Source organism: Limtongia smithiae, assembly GCF_038497785.1.
Source record: "Limtongia smithiae strain NRRL Y-17922 unplaced genomic scaffold V1518scaffold_4, whole genome shotgun sequence".
NCBI classification, from domain to species: domain Eukaryota; kingdom Fungi; phylum Ascomycota; class Lipomycetes; order Lipomycetales; family Lipomycetaceae; genus Limtongia; species Limtongia smithiae.
This window is the reverse complement of record NW_027117625.1, coordinates 179448-200881: the sequence shown is the minus strand read 5'-3', so window position 1 is coordinate 200881 and position 21434 is coordinate 179448. Positions and strand designations below refer to the sequence as shown.

Sequence of the window (21434 nt, the reverse complement as noted above, 5' to 3'; positions counted from 1 at the left end):
AATTCATTCAGGACAACTATTTTCCGTCTGCCAGACCAATCGGCGACATAACAACGCAAACCAAACAACAAGATCGAAATTTACTCCCAAGAAGTCGGGCCGAAGTATTCTCCCTCTCCGAGAGTCAACAAATGACCAACCTTTGCACCGTCGACGCCAGAGCTCGAGACCGTGTTACCCCACCACGTGAGCGTCGTTTTCGTCACTTGAACCGACACAAAAATGAGAATCGCAGAAAATGCAACACCGGCGGAGAGAGCGGAGGTAAGCACGTACGTGTACTTTGTCCACCACGCCAGGTAGCGCCGGCGGATGTAGTACATGAACAAGAAACCGGCCTCGACACCAGGAGTGTAGTATGACAAATTGTACGACGATTCGAATCTGGTCATGCCGGAGAGGAATAGAGTCGGGTTGAAGTACTTGAAGTACTTCATCCAGCGCTTGCGAATGTACCAACACGGAACCGCGGCGAGCGCGCCGATCAGGAACGCCCATTGCAGCATGGGATAAAGCGTCGTGAATGTTCGGCGAGGACCTATGACACCCCAAACCAAGGTAGCCGTGAACAACGCATTCGGGAATGTGCAGTAGAACTTGTCCGCCTGTGTCGTGCTGCAGAGATCAGGAATCGACGAAATCGCTGTCTCCGTTGCGGCAATGGTAATAAACACCTGAATAAACACAGCAAGGAGCTGAGCTCGGAACATCGCGCGTGGTGGAATCTTTGCGTAATGAGCGAGCTTCTGATCGCCAATGAAACTCTCGGCCTGCGCGTCAACGTTCCAACCATACACACGGCAAATCATGTTCGCAATGGCGTGCTCCGGAATCATATAGCCGCCGACGATGATGCCAATGTCGTTGAATCCAAGCTCGTAGCCAGTCACTGAGTAGATAATAGCACTGGGAATCAACAGGACGATGCAAATCACGATGATCACAATGACGGACCAGAACGGCGTGTTGGTGGGATACGCCTGGCATGCAACAATTCCAAACACGAGCGAAAGAACAAGCAAGATCATGTACCACCAGTCGGGCACTTCAGGGTACTTGGCCATGTGTCGCGACAGTGCATCATCATACAGGTCGTAGTTAGATGCCTTGCGGTTCACGATACTCGTGTAGAATCCAACCAAAGCGTCCTTGATGCGACGCCATTCCGTGATGAAAACGTACACAAACGACAGTGTGAACATAGTAAATTCAGATCCGTAGTATGTGAGGTATCCAAGAGAAATGAATGGTGGCGAGTAGTTCTTGTAGTTATCCAGGTTGAGAGTCAGATCATCGTTCACAATGCGCGATGCATTGTACTTTGTACCCACGTTGTTGTAGAGCGTGTTAGTGTTGATCGGAATATATGCGGACCATTTGTAATTCTTCCAGTACAGCACAACAATCATCACCGCAGCGAAAAGCATGCCGATATAGCGATTGAGCTGCGAGAAAAACGGAATGTTGAGCGGAGTTGAGTAGCCGATAACACCCCAGTCGAATGACGTCCAAGGGTTGAAGCCAAGGCCCAAGCCAGAGCCGGTGATGATTGCGAGCTTCGTGTTCGTAGGCGAAATCCAAGTCATCCAGTTGAAGTTGCTAAGCGCGGTGAAAGCATATCCGGGAAGCCAGTAGTAGAGGAAGATACCGATCAGCACGATCCAGAAAAACTTGTATCGCGAGACTCTCCAGCCGTTAATTGGGCGACCATTCTCCTTGATCAGCAGCGTCCGGTTAAGCATAAGCGTAGGCAAGAGTGAGGGCCAGACTGCCTTGGCAGGATAGACAACCCATCGACGAAGAAGTCCACCCAGGCCGAATCCGAAGAACTGAGTCGAAAAGTTGAGCAGGAAGACGAATCCAAAGGTGGCCCACTTTTGGCCAAAGAAGCGCTCTAATCGCATGACAAGAACGTAGCTCATGAAGTTAGAGGATGTCGCACCAACGTTGGTCATCAAAGTAGCGAGCATCTGCTCCTTCATACTCCATGGTCCGGGGTTGAGAGTGTAGCGGGTTCCGAATAGAACGAACCCCCAGTCCGGCAACACCTTGGCCAAAAACTTGCCACAAGGGAAAATTAAAAGCTGGATGGCGGTTGACTTAAGCTTAAGGGAGGGCTGACGCCAAGAGAACAGTTCGTTGATGAAAGCGCCGATGCCAACCCAGACGATGCCTAGAAAGTAAGCGCGAATAGTCTCGACTGGAAGTGTGGGGTCATCCATGGGATCGCAAATAGCTCGCACTTCGGGATACGGGGAATGGAAGTGGATCAGCGTCGCCTCGAGCATCAAGTCCAAAACATAGTCTTCATGGTCAGTTCCGTATTCTTCCTCGCCCAGGGCAAGCTTCTTGATCTTCCTCAACGTCTCCTCGGGGAAATTTTCGTCGTCGTTGTGGTAATCGATTGCATTCTCGAGGATAACTACCGCTTCTTCCTCGCTGATTGTCATCATCTGGTCGAACAGATACTCCATGGCGGGCCCCATGTCGCGAAGATCATCGAGGTCTTTGTGCAATCCACTCTCGAGACGCGCAATAGCCTTCTCTCGCAAATTTTCGACACTGAATGCCTGAACCTTGGGGCGATCATGTTCCTTCTCGTTAAACTCAGATTTGTTCTGCGAGTCAGTGGTATTAGTCGACACCTCGTGGATGTCGACGAGGACGTCGGACTTTTTCTCAGCCATGGTAGTTCCAAGAATGCTGAGCAGGGCGCAGGGTCAGGTCAAGAGCCTTGTCGGCGGTGGCAGTGCTCTTCTTAACAAGAGTGGTTAATATATGCTCAAGGCAGGCGACATTTCATGCAACGATCTCGCGCGTTCGGCACGAGATAAGAGAGACCCAAGACCTTAACGTGTCGGCGGTTGAAATGAAACGTCGTGATACGCTCTGATAGTAAGCAGGCGCTGTGGGGTTTGGACAGCCCATGGAGACGTTCTTGGCGCATCTCCCCAGCCTGCGCAGCGTCGTGGCGCACTTGTCCCTTCATTGGCCTGAGTGCCTCTGGCATTGGCCACCCGGGCTATTCGGCTTCAGAGCCAGCTAGCAGAGCAAGCCAAAATTCGGTCTCGGCGGGATGTCAAGCAGTTCAAACAGTACAGCATAGCAGGCTAATCAGAATCAGAGTGCAGCCGTGCAGGCATCTAAAATTAGCTCGGTGTGTGCTTATCGCGGTACTGCTGCTGACACGCTGCCTCTCTGTGCGTCACGGCTTATCGTGGTCGAAGCGGCGAAGCGCTCTTGAGGTGCCAAGGTTGAGCGTGCCGTCAGACGCAGCGGAGGAGGACATTTTGCGCCATGTCCGCGGGATGCGGGAGGCGGCAGCGCGACCAAACGTTTGAGGCGATTTTAATATGCTGGCTGGGCGTCAGTGCGCATTACGCGGCGGTCTTTGCGCTCGCACGACCGCACGCACTGCTTCATGGTCTCACGGCCCCCCAGCACCGGCCCGCTGCGATCGCAGATCCGGTGGCCGTACTGCTGAATCGTGACCGAGCGCAGACGTCGCCACATATCGCCGCAGAATGTCGTGCTATTGCATGATCGACTGAAGGGCGGACCGCGGACCACGCGATGCGACGGCGCTATCTTTAATTCGATTAAACTCTTCACTAATTCACTCGTGCGCAGCGTGCCGCTCAACGGCCGCACCACACAAAAATTCCCCGGACGTGCGCTGCCTTGAGCAGCAGGCGTCTGCTCGCGTATCGGCCATCCTGTGGCCAATTGACAAGACTCCAGCAAGGCTTGGAACTTCATCTAACACGCGTCCTCTGATACGCAACAGAGTGTGCAGTGCGCGACCGTTCTCAACGGCCTTGAAAGCTGTCGCGGATCCACATGTCTGGAGTTGTAAATTTGCCAAGTTATTGTGCGACCAGCCAGGCTTACGTTGGCACGTAATTTGCATAAGCTCACAACCGCCGCCTGGCATGCCGATGTCTACAGCTGTTCCTTCCCGTCGGCGGCCGATGGCGACGCGACTCACGTATCATCTAGAAACCAGGCAGACATCAATCAGGAATGGAGCGTCTGATTGTGGTGTCATCTTTTTCTCACCGCGCTGACCTATATTCTCGAAGCAAATGCCGCACTTAGGGTAGCTGAAATGACATCGGCAGCACGGGAACCAATGGCCCATGCTGAGGCGCTGCAGAAGGTTATTCCATTTAACCTCGCGAAGGCAATGAACCATCACGGCGATCACAACGGAAGAGGTGGCAGGGCGAACGAACGTGCGCGCCGCGCGCGTTCAACGGGGCGTCTCATGCTCCGGCTCCCCGAATGCCGAGCCACCCCGCCACGAGTCTTCTCCTTCGTCTTGGCAGTGCTCGCACTCCACTAACAAACTTAAAAAAATAGCTCCGTGATATCGCGTGAGTGAGACCGAAGACTGATAAGAGCATAGGAAGGGCGCTCTACTCTCTATCATTGTCGCATGGCAAAGGGACTGTGAAGCATAGCTGAGGTCTGGCTCTTTAATTTCAGCTAGCAAATCATAACTGAAGGAAATTATCTGGACCTAGTGTACAGCTCTTAGCGTCAGATGCCGTGGGCCTGAGCACCAGCACTAGCACGAAATCACCGCACCGCAGTCTGCATCACAGACGCAAGAAAATCGATCTACGCTCAATGCTACGATAAATGGGCAGCACTGATTTTCTGCCATGTATCAATCAAGTTATTCATGACGACCGCGGTTCTCTTCCTTGGTGTAAGCGTTGAGGGAAGCAGCTGAAGCCTTGAAGGGCAGCTTATCAGTCGCAGTATTTGCCAACGATCTTGGCGCGCAGTGTTTCGTGTAGAGGTCCACAGTCGACAGTCCATCTCCCTTGATTCGAAATGAATATGCCGCCGTAGATCACTTGTTCCGCCATTAGTCTTGCTTTGCCTCTTATCGCGAGCCGAGCTGCCGGGGTATAGACTCCTCTGCGTGTCAAGTATTAGTCCTCTATTTCTTCTGGACCATGAAATAGCAGTAATCACCTTCATATCTTATCACAACAGCCAAGACAATTTCCATAGATAGCGTCATGTCTAGCAGATAGAACCTGCAATGTCGGAATCCTTGTTCGGAAAGCTCCAATCGCGATGCTACTTGACACACGACACTGTGCCTATCTCAGCTCTACAAAATCAGTTCTCGGTATCGCCAATCATTATGTGAGTATCAGAAGAGATAGCAGCAATTGAGATAATGATTATGCCTGATTGCAGTAGATACGCTTGGCCACGAGTAATATCGGTTTATAACAACTGGGATGATTGCAAGCAGAAATTGGCAATACTGCATCCGTGAAGTTGTGCCTATCTGATATCTAGACAACCAGCGTGCAACCACGACATATCTTCTAGTAGTTTCAGCTGTCACAGGTTAACAAATACCTACAATACCTCTCATACATCCCCTAACGAACAACGCCGAAGTAGTATAATAGTGCGGGCATCAGTACTCAATGCGTCTTCTGTCGGAGTTTGCTCAGCTAATCATTGTGAAGACGTAAAGCAAAGCCCACAATTAATTCGCTGCTGCACAGCAAATTGTGTTACCACGCCATTTCGTTCGGACTGAGAAGTTGCCATAGTGGCTGTCGATAAGGCAAGAGCAGAGGCCAACATGAGCAATTCGGCGATTTATGCATTGGTCACGCATCAAAGTTTATCTAATTTAATAATAAAAATCATTTTCAATGAACTGCAATTCTTATGCGCTCAAAGGCGCTCAAGCCCTTTGATATAGTTGGTAATATACTCCTAAGCGTCGATTTCCATTGGCTGTCGCTCAAGCTCCTACTGTAGAACTGTGTGCGTGTCAGTCAGAAACCATCTAACACAGCACGACAGCAGCAAAGATCTATATGCCCACAGGAAAGAATTAAAGAGATGCTTCGCCTCACTGACGGTAGATGATTCCAGGTTTCGTGCGTGCCGTAGTCCGACTATCGGTCAAATATGCGCGACAGACGTTCACATCCGGATGCCGACACGTCATTTGCAGTTGAAGAACGTCAGCATTTTTGCATGCTTCATATTTCGCCATGCGGCTGACCGATCGCGTGCCGTCAATTCGCTGGAGTAGTTTCGGACCTCCCTGAGGTAGTGAGCGAGCCTCGTCGAAGAAGCACTGACGGCGCGACGCCCAACTGAAACTACCCTAAACCGCTGGTAAGGGATTAGTAGATAGGCATTGAATTTACCCTAAACCGCTGATAAAGCTGAGAATCGCATGCAAACTCAAGGGATTTGTAGGCAGCCTCTTTGTCTTCTATCTGCGCCAAAGCGCTCGAATGTAACACGAAACATCCGTGCGATCGCTGCTTCTCTCCTGTCTATTGATGCCAGTGGATACTGCTTGCTGATACGCTGTTGACATGATTTTCTGCAAAATGTGATGTACATAAGCAAACTGTTACGACGGATCGCGGCGATGTCCGTGAGTGCCAGAATTCCGCCACTGATGCAGGCGATATCGCCAGTCTTCCCGGATGACGACCGGATACGGTAATGCAGCGATATTGGCTGGATTTCTGAGATACCTCTTTGTCTCTTTCTTCTTTTTTCTCTTTCTGTATCTGCTATCCCATCTCTCCCCTGTCACTATTCTCGTCCGCTTACTCCATGACCAGCTCAATCTATCACGTCCTGGGTTGCAACCAAGATACAACGATCATAGAGTGCTGCGGAAAGTATACCACATTCTTTGTCACGTATGTGCACTCGAGTTAGAGCTTACGGCTGTCCAAGATGTATGTGGTCGATGCTGTCAAGGAGGCTCTTGATTCACATCTTGGCCACGTAGTTTTCTTGACAGGAGATAATCAGCAATACCTCGATGACGTCGTGGCCACTGTTGCGTTGAATTTCCGCACGGATGCGAACAGCAAGACGTGCCGCTGCGTTACCCGCAAGAAGTATCACCCGATTTATCAGACGTTGTACAAGCTGTTGCCTGAGTACTGGACCTACCTCGTGAGCGACTTCCTTCCGATCATTGAGTCGCTCGAGGACGACCAGAACTACAACGGCATACGCTACATTCTCGTTATTCGAGACTTTGACCGTTTTGATACAATGCCCGACGTCCTCGACCATGTCATTAGACTTCACAGATTCAATGTTCTTGTCACAGCGACTCATGGAAGCATGGACAGGCATATGCGGTGCACCGGTCGTTATGACGCTCTCCGAATCATTGCTGATGCTTAAGCAGTTCGGCGCGGCACTCTTCATGATGATAATGGTCTATCATGGCGAGACAATAGCTCTATTATTTGATGTTGGGGATATTTGTAATGTGAAAATGGATGATTGATTATGGAAGTTTGTATTCTGAAGCTTTAATAATTGATTGTGTGTTTCTAACTCTTGCTATAAATTATTGCCTCTAGCACACAAAGGTTTGTATTGATTTTTTCATGCAACCTCTAGCAGATCCCCAACCAATATGAGTGACGGTGCAGAATTCGTGACGATCCCATAAGTGCAAACTCCAAGTCCATGCAGAGGAGGTAGAAAATTAATATCAGCATATCAGAATTTCGTAAACGCAGCATGATATTTGCACGACAGGATCGTGCAAGTTCATGCCTCTGCTTCTTCCATACAAGGTGCGCCTGCAGACAGTTGCACATCTATTCGCCATCAAAACGACTGTTGTCATGCAAGAATTCTACTTCTCTAATGATTTCAATTGGTGGTGGCAACCTAGTCATTGCTGCAAAGCGTGTTAGAGACTTGCCCCTCATTATAGCGGTGATAGAAGAGCATTCGGCTTGAAGTAGCGTTTTGATGCCAAAAGTATGGCTGGCTTGATCGCCATATCAGTTTAATTTATAGCTGACAACACCCACTGAGCGTGCATACGCTGACGAGCGCACAAACTTCCTGTGTTCCGGCTGCAGCAAAGAACTCTCTTTCCCCGACGTCTTTCCAAGCGATGGTAGAGCACGGGTGACGTCTGTGTAAGATCTCTATTGTTCACACCAATCGATATATGTCTCATCATTGACCTTTCAACCTGAAAATCGTCCGTTCTTGCAGAAAATGCATGGAAGTCGGGATTCATACGTTCGTTGGGATCAACGGCAAACTCAATCTAGGCACCCCCGCCGACTGCAAACCATCAAAGTCAACGTCCTGCCCGAACAGGTCAATGCGACGTGATATCTTCACTTTCTACCACCTTATTCAAGACAGGCAGTTACTTCAGGGCTCTCGATCTGCGTCGCCATAGCAAGTAATCGGCAGAAGCAGTTCTGCTGCGGGCGCACTCACCAACATTGAAAGTTTGGCTATTCACAGCAATAAGCTTTACCATTGTGGCGGTCTGATTCAACATTACAAGGCCATGCTGTCTATATCAGTTAGAGGAACGGCCCATCTATCGCGGGCTGCGCTCATCATATTGCACACGTACGCTGCGCTGTCACTTACTGCGTACGGTCCGCCACTCGCAGCTAATGAGAACAGGCCGCTTGTGCATGCCGCACGATGAACTCGAGTACAAACCCCTCATGACATACGCTTGAACAGCCAGGACGTCGACCGCCAGTGCCCACACGTCTGCGGAATGGGCATGTGCAATATACCAGCAGAGTGGTCTGTCTGTTCGTGGATTTTACCTTCCATCTATTTTTTCAGAGCGAACGGTATATGTGAATGATCAATGATTTGGGAGCGTTTCAGGTCTGACTGGGGGCCTATCAGGCATGATGATATCGCGCGCGATCTACGATGCCACGCTGCATTGGTTGCGGGACTGCGATGCTACTGAAATTCCGCGCCGTCGGTCCGTGAAACCTGGCCTGCTGCTAGGTATTGCATACTACGATGCATGGTGTGCAGTAGGAAATGATCATTTGGAAAATGCATGTTCTAATTCTCGCTCTCTCGCTCTCTGGAAAATTGATAAATGAACCGGTGCAGGCTGAGGCGCGTCTGTGTCGCCACTTCCAGGTACGTTGTGCTCGACTGTCTCCCTACTCTTGCTTACTACTTTTCTCTCGTCCGCGCTTTGCGATCACACACAGTCTCCCTCTTTGCCCTCAATGTCCTCGGTTCGATCTCTCTACCACTAGTCGCCTCCTTGACGATCACCGGTCTCGAAGTACAGGCCCCTGACACTCTTCATCATGTCCAGCGCTCTTCTCCCGCTTTTCAAAAGTCAAGTTCTAGAAGTGCGATATCAACAGTGGAGTCGAGGACTCTTTGGCAGCTTCAGCGGCGTGTATACCTTGATTTTCGATCCCCACAAATATCCGCTTTGCGCGCAGTACTGCCTTTTCAATCGCAGCTGTCCGATGGACTCGCTCGCACGACCAGAGCTAGCACTATCGTGCAAGACAGCGCTACGCGGATCGTCGGATAATGTGATCATTCTGACGGAACTGAGTGCTCGCTTGCTTGATAACGTGATCGCATGGAGCGCGCTGGAGTGCAGCAATCTCGACGAGAACACAGCGTGCTGCTGCATTAGTATTCGGTTGACGGGATATATAATGGCAGCAGCGATGAAATGGATAGATTGCATAGAATGCATGTGACCTGTGGGGGACTCAAGCGGTGGCAACTAGACGTGGGATCTCGTTGTATATTGGCCATTCAGCGTATTCACAGCTACCTCTCGCACCATTGGGTTGTTGCACAGGTAGTACGCGAGACTTTGGCAAACGGGATGATCTCGATAATATTCACGACGACGCCGGAAGATTACAAGGAATATGTTAAATGCACTGCCGGGGTTCATAACGTCACGCTGAGGGTTGATAGAATGCTGCTGCTACAGTTGTCAACACGCCCCACAGAAATTCTGCACGAGTAGACTCGCCATTCTACCACTGTTTCTGATTTCGTCGCGGCGTTACGGATCAGTATTGGGACTACATGTGTCGAGGAGACACAACTAATTTTACTGTTTTATTACAGTTTTATATACTTAGGTGGAGATGACCTGTACTATGGCGTAGATAAACGAAATGCATTGCAGATCATCTATTTCTTGACCTCAGATCTAGAATATTGAGGCAGGACGGGCCATGACTTGGTAAAGAGCTGTGTCTCGTTCTCCACAAACCACTGTAACAGTAATGCGAATCGTCTTATTACTAGTGCGGATTGTGAACGACGTAGACAACATAGGCTAGCTGGGAGCTGAGTTAGCCGGAGACCGGGTTCCCCGGCGGGACTCATCGGCGTGAGGAGAATCAACGTACACACTGAAGTGCGAGCGGTTTAGCGCGTACTCTCCCAGCCCTAAAATTTTATCACCGTACGCAGTCGGTCGTCGTCACAGCCTTCTTCAATCCTGGCTTCCTTAGAGTCGACTATATACCTTCACTAAAGCTTGCTATGTGTTGTTGTGTTTGCAGTTGAAGTTCCAGAGATGATGAAAGAAATCGAACTTTTGCGGCCGCTGGATCAGAGAGTTCGCAAATCCGCTCAGATATTTACTCATGACTACATTCACCGACAGTCAACCACCATCCCCCGCACTTGTACCTCCTTTCTGCCTGTACCCAGTCTGTGAAGAGCGCTGTCCAAAACTACTAACCCGAGCACGCAGATGCTGACAGAGCATATATGTATTTCGTCAGTGCAACGGTAGGAAGCTGAGAATGGCGCACCGCTAACAGTCTCTGTCACGGTTGGTAATGAGCAAGTCTGAGCAGGCCTTGACAACGCAGTCTGCGCAAATATGTGGCTGCGGGAGCGCAGTCTTTGATCGCCACCGACATATAATGGTTATAACAGCAATGCTCCACGGCAGCACCTCCTAGACGTCTTACCTGCTATCTCGTCGACCGACTGACTACACTTCGTCAAGAGCACCTAAATCTTTACACCGTAGCGCTTACATTGGCAACAGCCGCGACGACTAATCTATCGACAAGTTCAGGCGAAGATGAGTCCGAAAAGAATGTCGATGTTCCAGTGATGAATGTTCACGTCGATCTGACAGGTTAAGTTTGAAGGAGAAGAACGAGCGACAAGTTATTGAACGCCTGGACGAGATTAAACTGACCACTCAGATTGGTGTGCAGAAGGCGGAGGCTATAACATTGATTCGGTCCAAAACTGCGATGTATGGAACATATGGCTAACAAGAAACTCGCGGGCTCTCTTCTGAAATTATTAGGACTAAGAACATCGTAGGATCTGGTTATGCTTCTTCATTCTCTCCCTGCAGTCTTCTATTCGCAGCAACGTCATATACTGGGTATGCCAACTGTTCGTCAGCGCCACAGATTTCTCAAGCGGACATTCTTGCAGCGATTATCAGCGGCATTCTAGAGCTTCCTATCTCCAGAATTCTGATTTGTAGGGTTGAGCCAAGGGTTGAGCCAAGGGCTCCCTGGTGATTCTTTGCTATTTTTTGATCAAAATTATTTTCATGGCAGCTTGCAACGACCCCAACAGCTTCGCCGCAGGATACATATTATTCTATTGGCTACACGCCTGTCAACTTCATTTTCAGCATTGGTATAGCTGACACTTCGGGGCCTTCGCAACAAGGCATTCGTGTACGCATTTATTGAAACGCCGACTATATTCACCACCCTTTTTGGTCCTCTGGCAGCTCAAACGTTTCTTGATCATTCGTTTTGTCAATGGGTTGTACAGGAATTTTGTGATCATTATTTTCGCCTTTTACGCCCCGCTTGCTTCCGTCAAATTTTGTGAACGCAAGACACGCAAGATGGGTTTATTTGTCAGAGCTTCAAGCGGGCCGACCAAGCTGCAGTCTATTATTCACTACTTTATGAATTTGATTATCGGCGCGTCTTTACTAATAGCAGCATTTGTGCTGGTCCTTCCACCATTTGATCTCGAGATTTACCACTACGCTGGGTACAAGTCTACGACGTTTATTGCCTTGATTATTGTTGTCGTCGTGCTCTTTCCAGTCTTTGCTGCACGGGAGAGATATGGCGCCAAAATTGTTGTTTCAAGTAGTAAATATTGAAGAACCGTACTGCGCCTGGCGCTTGCATACTTACCTGAATTATTTTCTTCAACTACTATTAATGGAATACTTATTACGATGAGATTACTTGCAACTTGAATGCCACGTACACGGGATATATGACTCAAATATAAGTATTGGATCCACGGTTGAGGCGTGTTCTTCCGAAGTTGGATTAGCAGAACCAAGCGCTTCAAGAACATGTGCCTGTACTTTGGCATGCCACTGATGATGCTTAGAGCTGGCTTGATGGTGCTTTCCCAGGGCTCGGAAAGTATAATAGGCTATCTAATCATGCACAAGATTTTCGTTGCATTTGGAGGTAGTACTTTTGAGATTGGAGGCTATATGGCTATGACGTCCATTTCAGATCACGAAGGCATCTCTGTGACAATTGCAGTACTCAGTCTCTCTGGAAGTGTTGGCGGCACTATTGGCTACGCCACAGCCGCAGCTATTTACAACAACACTTTTCCTTTGGCGTTATACAATGCTCTTCCAGACAGCTCGAAGACTGACTATCTCGTCATATATCTTGATGCCTCGGCAGCACAAATGCTCAATGCTATGGGTTCTGATAGGCGGAATACAGTTAATTATGCATGGACGGTAAGTCAAAATACTTGTGCATTGCAGCTGTGGCCAGTGTCGCTTTCATTCTCCCACTTATAGCTGTGTGGAAGAACAACAGTGTGAAACAAAATTAAGTCGGGGGAAATGTTGTCTAGGCTAGTTGAATGTACGCTAGGCTTTCTTTACGGTCATTCATTTGCGGATCCAATCAGTATCACATAATCACAGTTGATACTGACCCATTGTCGTGCGCATTGTTTAAGATCAGGTCACAGTCCTCATGGTTGTGTATTTCGGCTGAGGCTGAGTCAGGGAAAGAGTTTTGGCTTAAGTCAGAAATTAATCAATACTTGAGTATAAATGCATGTGGTCATCAGCCTGTACGCCCTGCATAAATTTGCCTCCAGTTCTTTGATCAAGTCTAAGCTACGCTCAGATTTTACGTACACGTTGTGTTTCATTCCTCTTGCGTCGTTTAGCAGCGAAAACGTGGTCTGGCTGACGAATTAGATAAATTTTTAGAGATTCAAGTAATCACATGGTACATTTATTTGAACTACTACTATGCGCCCAAGCTATAATTAGCAAAGCAGCTGCTGGCACATATACTTTTGCTGAAGTTAGTAAAATCTAACAGTAGTCCCTCCCGTAGCCTCTTTACTCGTATACGGATTCTACTCTCAACCCATCGCAATTTTCAATTATCATATGCACTTTAAAGAAATTTTGTGAAATATTCAACTTTTTCCATCAATTTTTCTCTAAGGACGTCGCAAATGAGGATTTCGTTACCGACAGGAATTTATTTGTGACATACTCAGCTTCTTCACCCTCTTTTGGTTTGCTACACATTACAGAAATTTTTCCAACTCGCCTCGGAGTTAATTCCATATCGGTTATATCATCTTCGGCAATAAAGTATCGCGCAATAATATCGCATCTTGCTCTTCAACTCACATCCACATATTTGGAGTTTGCTCGGTGCTCACCAGTAATGAAACAAGAAGATGAGAACGTTATTGTGTTGAGATATAACAGCACGATTGTAGATTCCAATCAACATTGATTATCCGATATTCGCCTTCACAGCACTCGTTGGCCTCACTATTGTGTGTGACTACATTTCTCTGCGATGATTTTCTGTAGACCAATGTATGCAGGTGGCGATGTTAAATCCTGAACTTCATGTAAATGAGACCTAGTATGACTTGCCGGACGTTGTTTCGAAGAAATCCTTGATATTCGTGCTGACTTCATGCCGGAATAATGCAAGATAATCATCTCTCGCATTATCAATAATGTTCATAGTACGACCGTTAATCGTTACAGCATTTAACATTTGGCTGACTTTGGCCCTAGTCAGCTTCTCAAGTTTCTGCACAAAAATTGTCTCGCGTAGGCGTCCTTTGACGGAATCGCGAATTGCCGGACTCATCTATGATCAGATCTACCGTTCCTCCGCCCGAGAAGGTACACAGTACCAACTCTCGACAGTGTTCACAAATTTTTAGGGCATGATTAAAAGCCGTTTCTGGTTTCGTAAAAAGTCTCAGTACGACTCTGTTTGTGCTCCTCATCAAGCCAGCTCTGACTGCTACCTCTCGCATCAGGTCACGACCGGCATAGTCCCACTTGGCAAGTAGTGTCAAGTAATATGGATTGCCATGTCTCTGGTGAGCAAAATTTAGTTTTTGGAAGCCTGCATACCTTATTCAGACTCCATGTCGCACGTAAAGCTCAGAGATAATCTGCTGGTGTATCAGCGGGAGATATGTGTGGCGGTGGCCAAAGCATTTGTTTCGTGTCTGAGCTGCAGGATCCGGTGCAGCAAATCGCCAAGTACATTTTGAACCATCTCGCTGAAATGTCAAATTAAAAATTTGAAACAAAATGACTGCTGAAAAAGCAAATGACTTACTTCAGTGACATCGGATCGAGGGAGCCCGTCGTCATAACAGACTTCCACGATCATCAAGAGTCCAGCCGCAGAATTTGCCATGGTCACTGCAGTAGAATATAGTTTTGAATTGAGTTAGTTGTTGTTTCCGACACCGGTATACTCCGACGTAGTTAGAATATCGACAATGTTGGGTTCGTCGATTGCAAAATATGCATCCAGATATATTAGAAGCGAGTACTAGTTCTATCTTTGACAACAAAGTCCATAAAGAGATTCAAACGGGCAATGCCCTTTAAATCAACGCCAATAATCCAAATGCCCGTGTAAAAGACTATGAAAAACAAGCAGTACTCACAGATTAATGCAACGGTAGTGCATGCAAGGCTGAGTAGTACGGCACTGCGCTTGGGAAATATGTCCCAAAGAAAATCTGTCTGGAACCGTCGAAGTTTCTAAGAAGAGAAAGATTAATGTATCGATTGTCCGATTATGCTAAGCCAAATATTTCTGTACCTGTCATCTGCTCGCTGATGCGCACTCTTGTCGTCAAATATGGAATTAGCTAGCTACTCTAACCACCAACTTCAGTCTTCGCCAATATAATAAGATCAACAGTTAACTTGATACTAACTAATTGGTTAACTGGTAGTTACCTGTCCTTACTATCTAATAATTCTGCTCTTACGCTATTTAGCAAGTTTGATCGTTAGATTTGTCCACTAATTTAGGTAACTGATTTTGCTACCTAGTATCATAGTTTCTCTTGCACTCTAACTAGTAATTTTCATCACTAATTTGCTATCTTCGTTAGTAAATTCGCTCTTACTGTCTACGAATGCTCAGAATAGTGACTCACTTATTACAGTCTAACTAAAGTGCTCACGAGTTTGCTTAAATAAACTAGCAGTTACCAACATCACTGTACTGCACAGATGCAGATGCCCGCCACTTTGGTGCTAAGATAAATGATTTTTGGTAAGCAATCATGACACGAACGAGGAAGCTACTGATGACTATTGCCAGTTGCACACAGGCATCAGCTTCAAGATTTAAGATCATGGTTAGATAGCAACAAAACGAATATTCGCAGATGAATGGAATGGATTGCAATGGCTGAAACTGCTATCAGCCGTTCGAAGAGCAATGGATGAATTCGCTTTGATTTGTACGGATGACCGATACGGAGCGAATAGTGCGGATAGACGGATATCTACTATTCGATTTCAATTACTAAATTGTTTCAACTTTGCTAACTTTTATGTGGTGATTAATATCTAAAAATGCTGATCATCGCATTTTGACCAGATTCAACGAACTGATGACCATCATATGAGCATTGGTCGTAGTATATGTTATAACTTACTGTATTAGTCTCATCCAGATCAATGTTGCTCTATCAGAAATATGGTGAACACACTGGCCAATTGTTATGTCTTCGAAAAATTTATTTGTTTGTACGTTTTGACTTTGCGAATTGTTATAACATAGAAGATCATACATTTTCATTTGCATCCCATCCACCGACGTATCTTCTGAGAATACCAAGACTGATGGGATACCGGTGATAATAAATGTGGTGGCACCGCGGCCGGGGAATACCGTGGAGAAAGGGAAATGATCAGTTTGTTTTCAGAGAGAGTAGAAAGGGCGCATGACAGTCAGCCACCTGGCGAGACGATGCCAGTAAGGGAGAGTGTGGCGTTCGGTGTAGAGTGGTAGGGGGTGACGAATACTTATGAAGACCGGCGCAGACGATGACGATGGCCGAAATGAGACGGGAGAAAAGAACGCACAATGTAGAAATTCGTAGCGGGGAAGCTTGCCGATGATGAATACGATATACGAATATCCATATCCTCAGTCCGTCCTATATTTGAAACCAGCCTCCCTCTCTCATTAGGATCCCTAGCTTCCTAGTTTGGTGGAGCGCGACCCTTCAGAAAGTACAGGGTAAATGTGATGGTGGCCAACGTCTAGGTATATGGAGGGGGCAAATTCTGAGAAGCTCCTATTTACCACACTTATCTTGGAGATCAAGCTCGTTAAGAGTTTGGCATGTATCATGCTTGATAAACGCGCGTAAATGAGGTAGGTGATACCCAAAGTTAAGCAGATACAAATTTTTTGATGTATTTTGAAAAAATATTTCTGTATTGCCTCCAAAGGTATTATATAAGGCTGGACGAAAGACGGTATAGACATGGAGTCAAGGAATATTTCTGTTACAAGTGAAGCGACCCAATTAGCAAGCATGCCCGCCGATATAAAATTCTTGTCATAAATTGTAGAAGCTAATTACGTAACAAATAACAAAACTATTATAGCCCGGGCAGCACTCTAAGCACGACACTTATGGCAAGATAGCTTATATCGCCAATAATCTCATCTCGGCTACTTCATTCTCATACCACGCTGTTGAGTAACATTGCCATTGTAACGATCGCGATGATAACGGCCTTTTTAACGCTGAGATCGACCGCTCCGGAAGTCCTCACCCACGAGAAGGCATAACAGTCATATTTATCATCAGTCGCATTTTGGACGTCACTTCCGCAGAATGTCATGGAGTATCCATCGCATGTGCTGTCGTCCATACACGCCTGAGTGTAATTGTACACGGATGACGTGTTGGTCATTTCTAAAAGATTTCCTAGAACAAATACGGCGCGTTAGTTCTTGTCTGCACAAATATCATGCGGATTACATGCTTAAACGCATACCTAACTTCTGGGGGCTCGTATGGTTCTTTGAGTACGTAGATGTTGCAGTGTCTGCACAACTTTAAAACGCAGAGTGAGTGGCGAGAGAGAACGAAACAGCTGGCGCCCGCCCAGCTATGTATAAATGTCACGCGAAGCAATTGATGAGTGATAATTGATTGCATTCGCGCTAGCACCAAACTTAAGGCATGATAAAGCATCTCTCATTCTCAAACACAGCACCAGCTGCATTGGCCATACGGCTGCGCCAGCATGAGCCATATGAGCATACTGCACAGTGCCCTCAATCTCACTACAAGCCAGAGGCTTACCGCCCACAGCCTCACATGCCCGGCCGGACTGAGAGGCTAAGGGCGGAGTGCCGAGGCTGTCCCGGCTCTAGCCTCGAGCTAAGACAGCGCACGGCGGCTACCGGATGGAACTCCAGTGCGCTAGTTCCACTACATCCCAGCGGTTGCACTGCAATGGCCATCCGCTAATTGCTTGTGCTGTTGTACAGTGTCACCGCGTGCACAATATATGATCTTGGCATCTTGGCCATGACCTCACAGGGGCACTTGGGTGGTGGGACCTCGTCGGTTATGCGGTGAGCCCCTGTCCACTTACCGCTGGGTCATGCCATATCTCTTGCTGTCTCAGAGCCACAGAGCCTTCAGAGGAGTCCATGCCAGAGAGAGTAAGTGCGAGCGTCGACTCTCAACTGGGACATGTCTCAGACTGTATCTCTAGTCTCTGTCATGATTCGTGACTGCTGTTCACTCTCCAGCTAGCCATGCGCTCGCTCTGATTACGCCCACGTGCCACGTACTTGAGCTTTATCCGAAGGCTCGAGCGGAATCAGACCAGCCCTAGAATCTCTACACTATGGCCATCCTTGACATACCCGGCCATGGTGTTCCTATCAATCACCACTAGGATGCAGAACTTGTCCGGCACCATCGGCCTTCAGCAAATCAAAATCCCTATTTCTATCCACGAACGGCATATGAAGATTGTTCTGATTGCTCGAATATAGATACTAATACGGATTACCGGATGACTATGGGAATATCCCGTAGCCGTTCCCAGTCGCGGGAAATTGAGGACATACTCCTAGGGAACTAGTGTGATAGGTAATAATTAAACCTTAATTACTGCATGATCATACAATTTCAAAATGGTTCTAGTAGAGATACGCTGGTCATGAGGCATATATTAGAAGCGCGTCCAATTTAGCCATGCTCGTGAAGTGTTCAGAGATGAGAACCTGTGGCAGCAGTCAGTGCTACTTCAGTCTTGTTGATCAGTTGGGTTCTGCAAGTTTTATAATTTCACACAATAGAGGCAGTGGCCAATTAATTAGCGACTAGTTATGGCTGCGTTAGATTTATGTTTGGTGTGTATGTATATACATGAAATTTACTGAGGCACACTCATCGCTGAGTGCGTGGTCTCCACTTCAATCGTAGATTATATCTTCTCCTCTTAGCCGCTAAATATTTGTAGTCTCTCACTAGTTACAATACCGCTAATTATTCTAGCGCCGTGTATGTACATGCTATTGTGAATCTAAGTTTCACGCAACAACTATAAGCCCGTGCTTCAGGTACACAGTATTACAATATTCTCCACATTCAGCAATGTTACAAACATCGGGAGTGCAGCGCATAGCACTCCTCACTTCAGTTGTATTCATCTGCTTGTCTCTTCAATTCGTATATCCGGAATGACTTGTTACGACTGTCTATGCGTCGGTTTGCTGCTGATCTTGATCTGTTTTCTCCCGGTGCAATGCATATGCTTTGCGCACACCGTTGGAGTAGCTTGTAACATCAACGGCGGCATAGACCGTTTTTACTGTCTCTTATCAGCCGCGGAATTGGTATGCCGAAAGACTGGAGCTTCATGTGAGACTGACTGTGATCAGTTGTACAGTTGTACATGATATTAGCGCTGATTGTCGGGGGACTAAGAGATGCTTGTAATTAATCTACATGTACATCGTCAGCAACGCCCGGCTGCTCCGTAGACTTACATAGCTTGAAATCCGTCACCTTTAGCACTGGCTTTCGACGCGAGTTTTCCTCTCCAGTAGCCGGCAACATTTGCAAGCTATAGGCCAATCTCAGACGGTATATTGCAAAGTTGAATTGAGATGTACGGTAATCTAGCTCGACTGACAGGTAAGGAGACTTGACGTAGGGCACGAATTTGCAGATTATATAGTAGACTTGTCATTTGCACACTTGCCACACAATGTCCACCACTTTTAACGTCGCGGAATCCCATATGGAGAGCTCATTTGTGGCTACAAGAGCTGGGATCAAGCATATCATGATTATGTTCATTGTTTTGGTCGCATTTTTGATCAACAGTGCTGCAGCACTGCCGGTGAATGTCACAATGACAGCATCTAAAGGATACAACGGACAATCTCTGACTATTGTTACTGGCATTGACCCGAATGTGCAACCGACCAATGATCTTTTGAATTCTACTGGCTGGTATTACTTTAATGACACGGCACAATTGGGTTATTTTTCCTATCCGACATTGAACAAGCGCGAAGATCCAACTTCGGGACTAATGACTTTGTACGAGATTGTTAGTTCAGCGACTTGGTGGAGCGCCTGGAAGCAAAAAACCGGCTGTTACTATTGCCGTTTAGATGGTGGATCTTGCACAGCAGCAGTCACATACACTGAAACTTGGACTTACGAAATCACCGGCAGTGTTAGTATTGATGCTATCGTTAATCTCATCAATGCGAGTCTTGGTGTGACCGTGTCCAAGAGCTGGCAATATAGCGAGGCAATCTCGACCACATTTACCGCTGCACAAGATGTAGCATGTTTTTGGACCCAACATGAATACTTGTGGACTGAAACCAAGTCTAAGATGTGCACGACCTCCGCACCGATTACATGCACGAGCTGGGAAGACACCACTACCGCAGACACTCCGATCAAATCGTCCTCAGCCAGGAACTATGGGTGGTCGACTGGGTCAGGAAACTGCAATTGTTAATCCACAGGGGATATTGGAGAGACCTGTTGAGAACGACTTTTTTATTTTTCTTTCCTGGGTGTTTTTAGCAGTCGATGTTAAAGTGGTGTTCAGGCGGTGTATAACTGCCGCTTCGTAGTAGTTCCTATCTTTCCTTCTTGAATACAATATTTCACAAAATGTTGAGCAAGGGTTGTGTTGGGATCTGTAAAGAGGCGGTACGTTGCTAGTTGATGCGTATTATTAGTGCAATGAGGGTAGCAAATTCGTACGGCGGTAGACGGAATCTGGTTTCGAATCACATTGTAGACTGCTAGGAGGCCAAGATCATATATTGTGCATGCGGTGACACCGCGCAACAGTGCAAGCAATTAGCGGATGGCCATTGCAGTGCAACAGCTGGAATGTAGTGAAACTAGCGCACTGGAGTTCCATCTAGCAGCCGTCGTGCGCTGTCTTAGCTCGAGGCTAGAGCCGGGATAGCCTCGGCGTCCAGCCCTCAGCCTCTCAGTCCGGCCGGGCATGTGAGGCTGCGAGCAGTAAGCCTCTGACTTTTAGTGAGACTGGGGGCACTGTGCAGTATTCTCATGTTGTTGGTGACGTGCTCCAGAGATATGCATACCATACCATATATTAATACTCTGCCTGTTCTCACTTCCTGCGCCATTCTCCTCAAAACGGCTTCGGCCTATTCAATCTATCGATCCAACTAGTTGTGGCTCGTGCCAAGTGGGTCCATCTCCTCCCCTCCGCCTCACCTCGCCGTGCCCCTTCCGCTTGTAGCCGTAATTTCGCCGACAGTTACGCAGTCAGTGCCCTTTCCTTCTGACGCCCGCTGAATTTATCATTTCATATGTGGTTGTCTACAGCAAATCCGATATGCTGAGATACGTCGAAATAACTGAAGGTTTTGATAAATATATCTACATAGAGGGTATTGACTAAATCTGTGCTCAGAATAGCTAGTCAGTTATGGAGCTCCCCTTCCTGGCGCGCCCCTCACTTAGCCACCGTCATCCTTAAATGTTCTGACAAATTGAATCTGTGTGGTTTTTCTAATTGGAATTTGTATGCTGTACCAGAGGCGAGGTAGCTGCTCTTGCAGTACTCGATGGCATGAGCTGAGCTGCAGTAGATTTATTAACGCGTGTTCAGAGAGATGCTGCCGGCGTCGGTGTACATACATTTGATTAGGCGACGAGTTACAATGTAGTGCAGATTCTCGAGTACATCACTACATGCGAATATTTTGAAGAACGAATTAGTACGACTGCAAGTCACTGATTTCCCTGAT

General features: G+C 47.2%; 4 protein-coding genes across 4 annotated transcripts; 3 read left to right on the top strand and 1 right to left on the bottom strand.

Moving 5' to 3' along the window:
- Positions 1-17: 17 nt before the first annotated feature.
- V1518DRAFT_224128 (OPT oligopeptide transporter protein-domain-containing protein) lies at positions 18-2992 on the bottom strand. The gene has a single exon (XM_066900943.1). The coding sequence runs from the start codon at positions 2685-2687 to the stop codon at positions 81-83; it is 2607 nt and encodes an 868-aa protein (XP_066760105.1). The 5' UTR covers positions 2688-2992; the 3' UTR covers positions 18-80.
- A 7940-nt stretch (positions 2993-10932) lies between these two features.
- On the top strand, positions 10933-13074 carry V1518DRAFT_440982 (Siderochrome iron transporter 2; the record flags this gene model as incomplete). The annotated part of the gene is made up of 8 exons (XM_066906423.1): positions 10933-10957; positions 10990-11080; positions 11152-11215; positions 11244-11316; positions 11397-11478; positions 11512-11948; positions 12117-12575; positions 12599-13074. The coding sequence occupies 8 exons, from the start codon at positions 10933-10935 to the stop codon at positions 12667-12669; spliced, it is 1302 nt and encodes a 433-aa protein (XP_066760104.1). The 3' UTR covers positions 12670-13074.
- A 5565-nt stretch (positions 13075-18639) lies between these two features.
- Positions 18640-19098, top strand: V1518DRAFT_414432 (uncharacterized protein). The gene has a single exon (XM_066903577.1). It carries the CDS (start codon positions 18861-18863, stop codon positions 19077-19079), a length of 219 nt encoding a protein of 72 aa, XP_066760103.1. The 5' UTR covers positions 18640-18860; the 3' UTR covers positions 19080-19098.
- Positions 19099-19172: 74 nt separating this feature from the next.
- On the top strand, positions 19173-20318 carry V1518DRAFT_432482 (uncharacterized protein). The gene is made up of 2 exons (XM_066906212.1): positions 19173-19266; positions 19326-20318. Exon 2 carries the CDS (start codon positions 19391-19393, stop codon positions 20159-20161), a length of 771 nt encoding a protein of 256 aa, XP_066760102.1. The 5' UTR covers positions 19173-19266; positions 19326-19390; the 3' UTR covers positions 20162-20318.
- Positions 20319-21434: the final 1116 nt, after the last annotated feature.

What these genes read in the sequence shown, in the direction of transcription:
- V1518DRAFT_224128 (XM_066900943.1), bottom strand. Translation starts at nt 2,687, where the DNA reads ATGGCTGAGAAAAAGTCCGACGTCCTCGTCGACATCCACGAGGTGTCG.
- V1518DRAFT_414432 (XM_066903577.1), top strand. Translation starts at nt 18,861, where the DNA reads ATGACTTGTTACGACTGTCTATGCGTCGGTTTGCTGCTGATCTTGATC.
- V1518DRAFT_432482 (XM_066906212.1), top strand. Translation starts at nt 19,391, where the DNA reads ATGTCCACCACTTTTAACGTCGCGGAATCCCATATGGAGAGCTCATTT.